The 13,037-nt window shown below is 38.2% G+C and overlaps 1 protein-coding gene across 1 annotated transcript; it reads left to right on the top strand.

Annotated features, from left to right (window-relative positions):
• The first annotated feature begins 6,371 nt into the window (after window positions 1-6,371).
• Window positions 6,372-11,767, top strand: LOC132293117 (protein high chlorophyll fluorescent 107). Its single transcript, XM_059790461.1, has 8 exons — window positions 6,372-7,070; window positions 7,338-7,481; window positions 8,492-8,797; window positions 8,905-8,964; window positions 9,153-9,398; window positions 10,317-10,427; window positions 10,581-10,757; window positions 11,030-11,767. Exons 1-8 carry the CDS (start codon window positions 6,510-6,512, stop codon window positions 11,417-11,419), a joined length of 1,995 nt encoding a protein of 664 aa, XP_059646444.1. The 5' UTR covers window positions 6,372-6,509; the 3' UTR covers window positions 11,420-11,767.
• Window positions 11,768-13,037: the final 1,270 nt, after the last annotated feature.

The following is a 13,037-nucleotide window of genomic DNA, read 5'->3' as shown; positions in this document are numbered from 1 at the left end:
GTAAGGGCGAATTCCGAGGACGGAATTCCTTTTGTTAGGGGGAAAGAATGTAATACCCCTAATTTTAAAAGGATAGTCTCGGCATTTATTTATTATTTTTATTGTATTTTTGCATGATTATTTGGATTAATTATTTTTATTTATTGTGTTGATGTAATTGTTTACCTATGTGTCATGTGTTTTAAATTGAATTAAGTTATCTTTTATTCTTTAATTGGCATTTTATTGTTTAAGTGTTTTTAATTATTTAATTGGAATTAATTAGTTAAGTTGATTTAATTCAATTTATTATTATTTTTTTTCATTTAATTCTGTTTTAAGTTACAGTTAAATTTAGGGTTGCAATTACATAGGTGGCCGACGTAGGTATTTATCTTAGGTCGGTTTATGGGCCGAGATGGGCTCTGGCTTTAAGGTTACATGGATTAGGGTTTAATCACTAAGCCTATAAGTATGTGTGTCACAGTGGTTTAGGGTTCGAGAATAATTAAACAACAGAGACCGTGAGATACAGAGAGAGAGAAACAGAAAGTAGTTGTGGGAAAACAGAGTGAGGCTTAAGAGGATTTGTACAGAGAGGACCAAGGAGGTTGAGTAAGGATTAGAGACAGAGTTATAGGAAGCTTGGCGGCGTTCAGAATTGCAGGAAAACTTAGAGACGACACAGGGATTTCATAATTGAAATCACAGGCAAGTTCTTCTCTTTCTCCTTCCCTTTGGCTCGTGTTCTGTGCACCTAGATAGTCTCTAGGGATTAATTAATTAGTAAATGAAACTTCTGTGTTCAATGTATGCTTGTTGATGATTTGTTTGCATTGAATCCAAGTCTGTTTATAGTTCGTGTATTGTTGCTTCCTGTTCTGTTCATTAAAGCATATTAAAAATCTGTTGAGTTTTGGTTATGATTCTTGCCTCTATCTTCTGTAAACAAACCCTAGGGATGTTAATGGGATGTTATAAGACTCCTAAGATCAGTTTGTGAAGAGAAACAGAGAGGTTGGAATAGAATTATAATTTCAGTTTTGTTCCTAACGCAGGTTAGTTCGGTAGCAAATTTAGTCTCTGTAATTGTTTTTAATTGTTGTTATCAAGCCATTGGGATGCTACTGGGTATTAATATGACACCTAAGTTTGGTTTTAAAAACTAACAGAGGGTTAGGAATAAGCCGGAGAAGGAGCACAAGAGTTGAAACACGCACCGGGGACGAAGGCTCTCAAAGGAGGTGAGAGCCGGCTCCATGGAAGTGGGAGCCGGCTCCCACAACAAAGTGGAGCCGGCTCTAGGGAGTCCTAGAGCCGGCTCTAGGCTGGAAAAGAGCCTGCTCCAAATTCTGGAGCAGGCTCCCTTGTTATTTTTGATTTATTTTACGATTTTTTTTAATTTTCTACATACTATGTTCACTGTTGGAGCATGGAGACTGTTTGAATGAATTTGGAACTTTACAGAGGGATCAAGGAATGAATTTTGAGTGTTATTAAGACCCTAAATTGAGTAAAGTTTAATTCTAAGTTGTCGGGACAAACAGTGTAAAAATTAAGGCACTTAACAAATGGAAGTTGAATTAATTGTTGAATTAAAATTCAGCAATTTGATGGAACATAATGTGTTTATAAAACTTGTTGTAGAGTGCATTCAAGTGCATGATAAGTTCATTTAATTATTAATTTTGATCTATGCATGCTTAGGAGGCTAGTTGCTGAATTATTAAATTGTTTACTGCAACTATATGGTTAAATGCTTGGATTTAAATTGCTGAAGCTTTAAATATTTTTCTGCAATTGTTTGGATGGTAGTTGTTGGTCTGTAAATTATTGAACTGTTATATATGTGGTAATTTACATGGATATGGAGGATGGTATGTACCGGTATGGGACGGTGACATACTAGGGACGGTTTAGCTCAAAACGCATAAACCTAACCTAATGGATTAATGGAATGGATTGAAAGATATCGAATCCTAATTGTGACTAAGTCAGATCAGCTGTAAACAAGTTGGATGACTTCCTGGATTAACGGATGGTAGTTAAGTCCTATCAACTGAATAAGTTGAATGACTAACTAGTTGGTTTATTGCATGACAGTTTAATAAATAGTTGAACTACATGCCCTGGATTTGGATGGACTTTATATATATGGTTATGGTACCACGAGTTGAGCTTGAGTCTCAGACTCGTTGGTTAGGGTGCGTATATGCAGTGGATGCGTAGCTGGTTATAATAGGTTGAGGTGTACCCTGTTAGGTCTAGGTACTCATGCCCACCTTTGGGTGCGTATTCGCATGTTGCCTTCTATTCAGGTTGAGACCCCTATTATAGACTAGTGAATGTCCCTTAGTGTGGATGTATTTATACGTATGGACTAGATAGATATTGTGAGGTGTCTACGGTGTATCTGCGTATCGGGTCACTGTATGGATTGCAGTTAGATTAGAACTTGCTCGTGGGTCTGACCCACTCCTTTATTATTCTTTTCAGGTACAGGACGGTTCCAGCCTTAGAGCTTGATCGTGCTTGTCGAGGACAGTCTCACCTTCATCAAATTACGTAGGACTTCTCTCGATATTTCTAGCATTATCTATTTTCAGTTTTCAGTTTCAGTTGAACTTTTGGTTAGGGGTCCATCAGTGGATTCCCAAGTTGTTACCCTGAAGTTTTGGAGGATTGGATTTTCGATTTCCAGTTATACATGGAGGATTTTATAATTAATGTTACTTTCAGTTTTATTCCATCACTTTTGTTTCATTTTGTCATCTGTGTTCGCTTTAAAATACTTTAATTGTTTGATATTCCCTCGGGTTTGGGCCTGGGCTTGATCAACCCGTGTCTCGGATCCGAGGGGTATCACAAGACCGAAGGATTGATTCCCGACATATCTGAATGGGTCTAGGCGAATGTATCTGCATTCCTTCGGATGACATCAACTAATATCTCCTTCTCTTCGGTTGTGGGGAAAGAACCCATATAAGTGACTTTCTATGGATTGTCGAGGATAACTTCGACAGCTTCAAGAGATTCCTCGGTGGGATTTGTAGCTTGAGCTTCAGCTTCCAAGTACTTGGGCAGAGGACTCTGTAATTGCTATTTAGAAATATCTTCGGGGGTCGTACCTGGTTTGGATAGCTTAATCCCTTTCTTTGCCTCATTCAATGTCAGCATGTAGTATTCTTTTGCAGTAACTTGATCTCCCCAAAGGTTAATGACTTCTTTTTCGTCTGGAGATAAGCATCGCATCACCTGATGAAGAGTAGATGGTACTCCATTCATTCAGTGGATCCAACCTCTTCCCATAATGAGGTTGTAAAAAGGATGAATTTTTGTCAGAACAAAGTTTTCCTTTAGTGTCCTCTTTATTGCAGTGATTGATAAATCGATTATCCTAATGCGGTCAACCTTTGTCCCATCGAACCCCATCAAAGGACTGGAGGTTGGCTAAATTGACGATGATGGGATCTCCAACTTTTTCAGAGATTGCCTTTGTTATAATATTGGCGCTGCTGCCTGGGTCTACTATGATTCTTTTAATCATGCAATTTGCTACCAGAAGACTGATGACAACTAGATCTTCATGGGGAAGCTGTACTCTAGATAAATCTCCATTTTCGAACCCAATAATAATACTGCTCGAAGCAACAGTGTTTACTGAGGATAACTTCCTTAGCTTGTGGGCTGCCATCAACTTGGAGCTGTACACCTCTTCTGACTCTTGGTCTTCCTCTGACCTCCCATGTATTGCATGAATGACCTTTACTTGATTCCCTTCTACTTTTCGAGGATTGACTTCCCTTAGCCTTGCCTGTTCTTGTGGTGCGAGGTAATCTGCTAGATCTTTTCTGGTTATTATATTTTTCACCTATCGCCTAAGGGATCTGCAATCGTTAGTGGTATGCCCATAATCTCTGTGGTAGGCACAGTGTTTGCTTTTGTCCCTTTGCTCCAGGGGTTGCCTTATTGTTTAAGGGGCTGTAAATCTTGCTTTGTTCTCTTGGAATAACTGAGCCAATATGGTACGAAGAGCAGTGAACCTCTCCTCGGTCCTTTGTCTTTTCTCAGGTATTTGGGTGATTGGTGCTGAGTCATGTTGGCTTCTTTGATTTTTTAACTTGAAGCTTTTTCCAGAGGCTTATTTTTTACCGTGACAAGGGTGGCATGTTGTGCTCGGCGGGCTACATTTTTCTCAAGTCGAATGTAAATTTGTGCCCTAGTATTGAGAGCCTGCATGTCTAGAGGGGAATATTTGACTAGGGAGGTATGAAACTTGGTTCCCTGGATCATACCGATCTTGAACGTTGCTATAGCAGTCTCAGGGTGACAATCTGATATCGCCGAAAACTTCATGTTGAACCTGGATAAGAAATCCTGTAACGTTTCTCCTCTCTTCTGCCTTATAGTGAAAAGACTAGCGATAGTCTTCTTCTGCTTCTTATTTCCGCAATATTGTGCTAGGAACATAGCGCACAAAGTTTCGTAGTTCGGGATAGACTTGTGTGGCCTATTACTGAACCATTCCACTCCCGTTAGACTAGTTGGGAAGACTTTACACATGAATGCATCGTTATCGTTGTCTAGAGCCATCTTCTATGAGTAGTGATCGAGGTGACGGGAAGGATCTCCTGTGCCATCAAACTGAGTGAAGGACGGCATAGTGAATTTCTTAGGTCTATTGACATAATATATATGATCAGTGAATGGAGTCTTCACTAGAGAGGCCTTATGCTCTCTGGCCATCTCGGCTGGCGTCTAAATCCTCAGGAGCTTCTTTTCATCAAAAGCCTTCTGAACACCATCCTGAATGCCATTCGTCCATACTGTGAGCTTACGGCTGGATTCGGTCTGTTCGTCTTGTGCATGATGAAGGTGATTGTCCGAAGCGACTATCTCGGTTCTCATCCTCTGCTCTTGCTGAACTTCGTTAGGGCGAACCTCGTTGGCATGAGGTTCATTAACAGGAAGAATATTGTGGTTGGGGGGTGGTCCCGCTGCATCACCTGGTGGTGGTTGTGGTGCTATCTGTGCCATAGCTGTCTAGAGGGCGTCATTCCTTTGCTGAAGTAACGCAATCTGAGCTAGCCTCGTTCGCTTGAACTCTTCTCACATCTTTTGCATTAGTTCCATCTGTTGATTGGTTGCGGTTAAGGCTCATCCGATTGACATTCTAGATCGTAGTAGCATAAAAGATTTTAGATCACTCGTGGGGGTATATTTCTTTTCTTTTCCCACAGACGGCGCCAAAGTGTAGGTGCAAGAATTCATTTAACTAAGAAAACTAAAAGAATAAATACAACTAAGAAAGTTAAAAGAAAGCCTCTATTTATATACAAAAAGATAGTCGATTTATGATAGGATTCGCCTTAGTTGTCCTCCAATGAATTCCATATATCGTTGTTTACTTTATAAAGCTCTTTCCTTCTTTCCCATGCAGGGCTTCCTTATATGAAGAATCATTTGTCAAAGGGGACTCAGTTAATCTGAATGGCCTAGATTATAATGTAAATGGGCCGAATGAACCTTTAGCAGGCTGGGAGGTTAGTATTAGCCATCTTGGACCGATTGTGACCTTATTTGGGCTTGGCCATAATTGGGCTCTGATGGGTTATGAGATTGTACCTTTTCTTTTAAATGACGTGGACGATACTTATTGGAAGGAGATTTTTCCCTCTACACACGTGTTTTAAAATATTATTTCATCCACTGAATAAATAGATAGAGAACTCTTAAGATCACATTACTTAGGTTTCAAAAATCTTTAGAAATATTAATTTTAATTTAAAAAAATATATATATATGAAAGGGTTAATATTTGAAACAAGACACATTAGTAACAAGATACTTGAACCAACATTCATAATAGTAACAATATGAGGCTCCCATGCAATTTCCTGCTGTAACTTTTAAATGGTTCATATTTGGCTCATCATTCTTCAGCTAACGGACACTAAGGTTGTGTTTGGCCAATTGCACTACTATTTATAAGTAACATTTCACCACCATTTATAAGTAACATCACATAGTTTAAAAAGTAATGTCACATATAAATATAACTCAATTCAACATATCATTTATGTTATTATTTGGAATTAAAAGTAGTGATATTTTCTTTTACAAATGGTGATATTACTTTTTAGACTTCTGTGATGTTATTTATAAATGGTAGCACCATTTATAAGTAACATCACAGAAGTTTAAAAGTAATATCACATGGTTTAAAAAGTAATATCACTATGTTTTGAGGGTGAAAGATACTTATAAATGGTGGGTGATGTTACTTTTTTTATTATGTGATATTATTTTTAAATTTTTGTGGTGTTACTTCAAAATAGTGGTAAAATGTTACTTATAAATAATAGTGAAATTGTCTGTACTAGTGTAGTGGAGGAAAATGTGACCAAACTAAGACCACTTCTTCTTGCTCACTGTAAGAAAATATCCTCTTTGCAAGCCCGCCGAACACCTTCCATGTAAAACGGACAGTTGAATCCGAGAGAGAGAGAGAGAGAGAGAGAGGAGAGAAAATGAACGTCTTCTCTTCTTCTTCTCCTCCTCCTTCCCCAAACCCGAAGTTCACACTCTTCTCTCCTTCTCAAAACGCTAACACCTCCAAATTCCACTTCAAATTCCCATTCAAAACCTTTAATTACTCTCCTTCATCTCCTCTCCTACCTCCACTCTCTTCAAACGAATCATCATTATCACCACTTCTCCAAGAAAAACCTCAATCTTTGTATGATGACGATATCAATGGAGTCACTGAAGACACCGGAACTACTAGCAGACAGTCTCTGGAGGAATTACTCGTTGTTCGTCGGCCGGTAATGGAGAATACCGGCGAGGAAGAAGCGGATGACAGCGAGACCGATGAGAAAGATTATATAGAGGAAAAGTCGTCTTTGGCGTCTCCAATCGATGCCGGACTTTCAAAATTTGCTAAAAAGATGCCCATTTTTGAGCCAGCGAGAGTTCAATCGAGCTCGGAAGAGAAGCCGCTTACGGTGAATTTGGATTTGGCGTTGTACAGAGCGAGGGTTTTGACGCGAAACTATCGGTATAAAGAAGCAGGGGAGATTCTTCTGAAGGTGCATTGTGATTTTTAGGTTTTTCTCCATTAATAGTTTATGTTTTAAAGTCATTTATAAGTAGTTTTGGTGGGTCTCTTTGCTCTTTACCCTCTATACAAACTAATGTTCCATTTCTAACAAATGCATCCTCTCATTGCATATGTTCGTATCACCTAAATATGCTTTTTCTTATTTTTATGTAATAGAGCTACTTTGTGATTGATTTGTGCAAAATTTTAGCACTGTTGCTGACAATTTGTGTTTTTTATTTTGTGATGTGTGAAGTGTGTATATTATTGGCCAGAAGATGGGCGGCCATACGTTGCCTTAGGTAAGATATTTAGCAAGCAATTGAAAGCAGCTGAAGCTAGAGCTGTATATGAAAAAGGCTGCCAGGCAACGCAGGGTGAAAATCCCTACATTTGGCAGGTTAGTCTCACTCTAGTCTTCATAGTTGCATTTTGTGCTGAAGTTGGTTGCTAATTGAAAATCTTTACATAAATGTGAACATTATTTTAGCTGATATGATTATCATAATTTTGTTCATGGGGTCAAAAGAGTCATTACTCAGTGTGGTCCCTGTTATTCTGGGTTCTAGGAGGGGTGGATTGGATACAAACATAAATTTTGTTATTGTTTGCACAAAGTGGATGCTTTCAGGATTAGGATTGGAACTGAATTCTCACAGTTGACAGCCCGAGCATTTTACCATTGCACTAAGCAATGTCCCATCTTTATAATATTGTTAATGGGTTTAGTGCAATCCCTTTCTAATTATATGATCCAATTCAACTCTCTTCAACATTTCTTTCAAAAATCATGTTGCAAGAATACATTGCTGTAATTAAGCTTATTCAGTTCACAATTGCTGCTGAGGTTAGATATTACACTGGATTTTCTACTCCCATTTCCCTTGAAACTAATGGGAGCATAGAAGAGACTTCAAAACCATTACAACCTTTGGTCTAAAGCTACTTGGACCTTCTAGGTAATAATTTGGATAACGCTAATCATAAATTTCACTAAGCAAGTAATGGTGGATCATTTCTCTTTGAATCTCAACTGACGAGTCCAAGCACTTGGTTGGATTTCTTTATATAACAAGGCCATGATGATGATATGTTTGTTAAACACTGTTTGAAATCCAACTTGGTTTTAGTTGTTTAGGCTGTGTCCCCTATCCAAAATCCTTGTCCACCTCAAGCACATATTAGGTAGCTTGCCAGTGTCCCTAAATTTGGAGTTATCTCAATATTCACCGATAATTGTAATTAGGATTAAGAACATCATGTCAGACATCCTCTGTAAACTAGTTTTTCAGATGCAGTCAATTGCATGTAAACAGGTTAGGTACATTGTTTTTTCGCAGACTGCACGTATTCTCATCCTTTTGTTTCTATTGTGTTAGAAATTTACTTGGACTCGTTCATTTGGAACAGTGCTGGGCTGTTCTGGAAAACAAGATTGGTAATATAAGGAGAGCTAGAGAATTATTCGATGCTGCCACAGTTGCTGATAGGACACATATTGCAGCCTGGCATGGATGGGCAGTCTTGGAACTAAAACAGGGGAATGTAAAGAAGGCAAGGAGTCTCCTTGGTAAAGGTCTCAAATATTGTGGTGGAAATGAGTATGTATATCAGACACTTGCATTACTTGAAGCTAAAGCAAATCGGTATGAGCAGGCTCGATATTTATTCAGGCAGGCTACTAAATGTAATCCCAGAAGCTGTGCCAGTTGGCTTGTAAGTGGACTTCTTTAGGCAACCTTGTGGTGAGGATGATTTCAATTTCATGCGCCCTTCTTTAACAAAGTCTGTTTTGTCGTGTTTTTCTACTTCATTTTGTACAGGCATGGGCGCAATTAGAGATACAACAGGAAAACAACCGCACTGCTCGGCAACTTTTTGAGGTTATTTTTTCACTACCTTGATTTTGGTGCTAGCATCATTATTATTTCCTTTTGATTTTACGGGAACCCCATTTCAAGTTCTTTCATATTCATCAAATGCATATTAGTTTGATTTGTTGTACTTTTGCAGAATATTACACCTCTTCCCATCAGATATGTAATACATTGCTCTCTGTTGTAAATTTCAGAAAGCAGTCCAGGCCAGTCCCAAGAATAGGTTTGCATGGCATGTATGGGGAGTCTTTGAAGCTAATCTGGGCAATATTGACCAAGGAAGAAAACTTCTGAAGATTGGTCATGCACTGAATCCTAGGGATCCTGTTCTCCTTCAGTCTCTTGCTTTATTGGAATACAAATACTCAACTGCAAATGTTGCTCGAGTGTTGTTCAGGAGAGCATCTGAATTGGACCCAAGACACCAACCAGTATGGATTGTAAGAGACTTCTCTAATCCTGATCTTATTCAACCAAACTTTCTTTAATTATACATTGTATTTCTATTGTTGGAGACTTCCTAGGTGGGAAGTTTTTTCTATGCATGATGTGAATAATCTCTGCTAGACCTGTGGAAAATCAGCTAAAGTAGAAAACCAAACAAATTTCACTCTGTATCTGAATTCTTGGTTTATAGGTGCTTTGAGTAAGTGGGTTTTGCGGACCAACGGTCTAACACTAACCATGAACTAGGATTTGGTCATTTCCTAACTATTTCAAGATCAAATTTGATTGTCAAGGTAAACATGACTTCAGTTGTATATTCTTTGGACAAAAATTAAATAGAACTGGAGGGTGATATACCGGATACTTTGAGAGTTTAGGGATCCTATTTGGTCCTTGTGTAGCTTTTGCGGGTGCGTTACCCATATAAACAGTGTCTAATAATAAAAAAGAATGGAAAAGAAAAAATGTACCGGAGGGTGATATAAAACCAACTTAACATGTAAGCCTTTTCCAGTCAAGCAAGCACAGACAAGATGTTAATAAGGCACTTGCTGCTGTACACTGAAGAGGCCTGCACAATCAAGCCAATTCACACTGAGTCATATAATTTTAGTTTGTTTTGCCATTGAATGTAAATAACATGGCGAAGTGGGTCATACTTTTTACTTTCTAATTGTTAATCTGTGTTTGTGTTTCTTTGTGGTTTTTCCTGCCTTCATTTTTAGATTTTTACCATTTCACCATCTTATCATCAATTCTGAGTTCACATTTCCAGTAAAAGTAACATCCTGTTTTGCTTGTTTTGTCTTCACTGCTGACTGTATCTGCGTGCTGCATTACTGTGATGGGGGTGATAGGGTGCATACATGTGGATCAACCAAAAGCTAATTATATTTCTTGGTCTGATATAGGCTTGGGGGTGGATGGAATGGAAGGAAGGAAACATTGCCACAGCCAGGGACCTATACCAAAGAGCATTATCAATTGATTCAACCACCGAAAGTGCTGCTCGCTGCCTCCAGGTAGTGTCCATATTGTAAAGTGATAGGCATTGTTTCTTGTTTCTTTAGGCAGGCGGTGTGGATTATATAATTGCTGTAAATGATAACAATAATGTTGTATACAAGTAAAGAAAATAGATCCTAGACTTTGGTTGTTATTGCTATGTATTGCAGGCTTGGGGTGTTTTGGAACAGAGAATTGGAAATCTATCAGCTGCTCGGAGGCTATTTAGATCTTCGCTGAACATAAATTCCCAAAGCTATGTAACATGGATGACGTGGGCATCAATGGAGGAGGATCAAGGAAATTCTGTACGCGCTGAGGAAATTCGTAACACCTATTTCCAACAGGTATTTGGCCTGACCTACTCCACTCATTCAGTCATAACAAGTATTTCTCCAATGCCAATAATGACTACGTCAAATGATCCAACCATCCAAATATATACTTCTTTGAAATCATTTACTGTTTAATTCCATGTATTGCATGGTAGCACTATTTTGTTATAAGGTTATTATATTGTTTAGCTAGAGAGATCTCTGGTGCTGCAAAAATATATGAAATTGCAATATAGTTTTATGAAAACTGAGGCCAAGACCTGATTAACTATTGTATGCAACAGCGTACAGAAGTTGTTGATGATGCTTCATGGGTTATGGGGTTCTTAGACATCATCGACCCTGCAATTGATAGTGTAAAGAGACTCTTGAACTTTGATCAGAACTCATATTACAAGGCAGAATATTCTTCAAAAAACATATTAAGGGGCGATGACAATAACACTGGAGAAGAATCAGTTGGACCTTCCTCAGATTACATTTATTATAGTGCTGCCACAATTGGAACTGGTTTTAATGTAGATTCATTCGTCCGTGAGAAGTTATCCCTTGATACGTCAAAACTGGACGTTCAGATGGAAGCATCTCAGAGACTAATTCAAAAGAAAGTAATATCTCCAAGAAGGATTTGGAGATCAGAGAGCAGGAGTGGCACAACCAGTAATATGATCTGACCATTTTAGTCTGTCGTAGTAATGGTGAAAGCAATCAATCGATCAAGTTCATGATTGATCTAGCATTCAGATAGATAAAACATGGATCTTAAAGCAAGTGAGCATGTTAACTCCTGCTGGAGATTTGTAAAATTACTAGGTTACATCAAGTGACTGGCGGATCTGTACGCTGTCATTGTAACAATATCAGGTAAGTACAAATGCCGCTAATCAAAGAAGCATTTGTAGAATGTGATTTGTATTGCTTTACGGGATTCAGCATATGGTTTGTAAATCTTGAAGGGAGTGAGCATGTAAACAATTTTTTACGACCTATTCCGAGAGAAAAAAGAAAGATATTCTTAGTTACCTGCTTTTTTCATCGATTTCTTAATAACGGTGGCTAAAAAAGCTGAATTTGAGGCATTAGATATAATGAACTGCAATTTGTCAGATATCGTAGACCTGCAATTTGTCAGATATAGAATAAGACTTTGATATAAAAATGTTATAGAAAATGAACAATAAGTACAGCTTATAATTATATTCAACATCCCATTGAAGCAATGTAACATAATGATAGGTAATGATCATGGCTAGGATTCTTCCTTAATCTCTCCAGTGCTGTTGAGGTTGCCAAGACAGTCTTGCAGTCGGCTTAACATAAACACCGATGGATTCGATGACGGATTGTCTGCCTCCATACTGAACGCTGCTACCATGAAATCCGCCAAATGCACTTGTCCTCTCCCATTTGAATGTTGAAGTTGTGCTTCATGGTCGGGCTTCCAAAAGGTCCATATGTGCCTCTGTTGGTACCCAATGGAGTCCCGTGTTTTTCTGACAGTACTAGAGTTATTATGATCTGTTCTTGTAGTCCCAGAAATAAGATCTAACTATTTTAGATGGTCGATCAAATTCATGATTCTAATAGCATTGCTAAAAGATAATTAAACACATATCTTAAATGTACATGGAGATTTGTAAATTTACTACGAGTACATTTCATCAAGTGATACACCGAAACATCTATACAATGTAATGGTAAACAATATCAGCTGAATACATGTATTACTTGAATTGTAAATCTTGAAGGGTGGTCTTTCACATATTGCGGTAACAGGGACTGACCACTGTGCTATTATGCTCTGTATTTGTTTCCGTTTTTTCCTAGAAAAGCTTATCAGTTTCATTTTGGATGATAAGCAATGCAATGATATTGTCAATCAAGTTTTGGGGGAAAATGTAAGAGGTTCACGGTTGTAGAATGGGCAGAAAAAAATTAAAAGTGTAAGAAAGAGTTAATCAGATGGGCTCGATCAAAGCAGTCTAATCCACACAAACACATTGATGAAGCAGAGCGACGTCTCAAGCAGCTTAGAGAATCAACTTCCGATTATGATCCTGAACAGGTTAGAAGTGTTGAGCATCAACTTTCATCTTTTTGGGAATATATTGGTGTCAGAAGTCTAGGGTGTAGTGATTAAAGTTGGGGGATTCAATGAAGGCGAATGCTCGATGTAACCAGGGGCGTGAGGCAAAAAATAAAAAGTGGCCCTTAATGCCCTATTATAGGCAAATAATAATAATAATAATAATAATAATAAAATGCCTATAATAGAAGGACTAATCAGTTATT

The sequence above is a fragment of the Cornus florida genome, unplaced genomic scaffold (assembly GCF_030987335.1).
Source record: "Cornus florida cultivar Cherokee Brave unplaced genomic scaffold, ASM3098733v1 CherokeeBrave_3.0.0_Hap2_Chr01, whole genome shotgun sequence".
In the NCBI taxonomy this organism is placed as follows: Eukaryota; Viridiplantae; Streptophyta; class Magnoliopsida; order Cornales; family Cornaceae; genus Cornus; species Cornus florida.
Note: the sequence above shows the minus strand (reverse complement) of the source record. Positions and strands in the feature narration are given on the sequence as shown.

Bases quoted from the DNA above. Each gene is read 5' to 3' on its own strand.
- LOC132293117 (XM_059790461.1), top strand. From the start codon at position 6,510: ATGAACGTCTTCTCTTCTTCTTCTCCTCCTCCTTCCCCAAACCCGAAG. The intron at 8,965-9,152 runs GTTATTTTTTCA...TGTAAATTTCAG, and splicing joins CTGCTCGGCAACTTTTTGAG to AAAGCAGTCCAGGCCAGTCC. The intron at 10,428-10,580 runs GTAGTGTCCATA...TATGTATTGCAG, and splicing joins GTGCTGCTCGCTGCCTCCAG to GCTTGGGGTGTTTTGGAACA.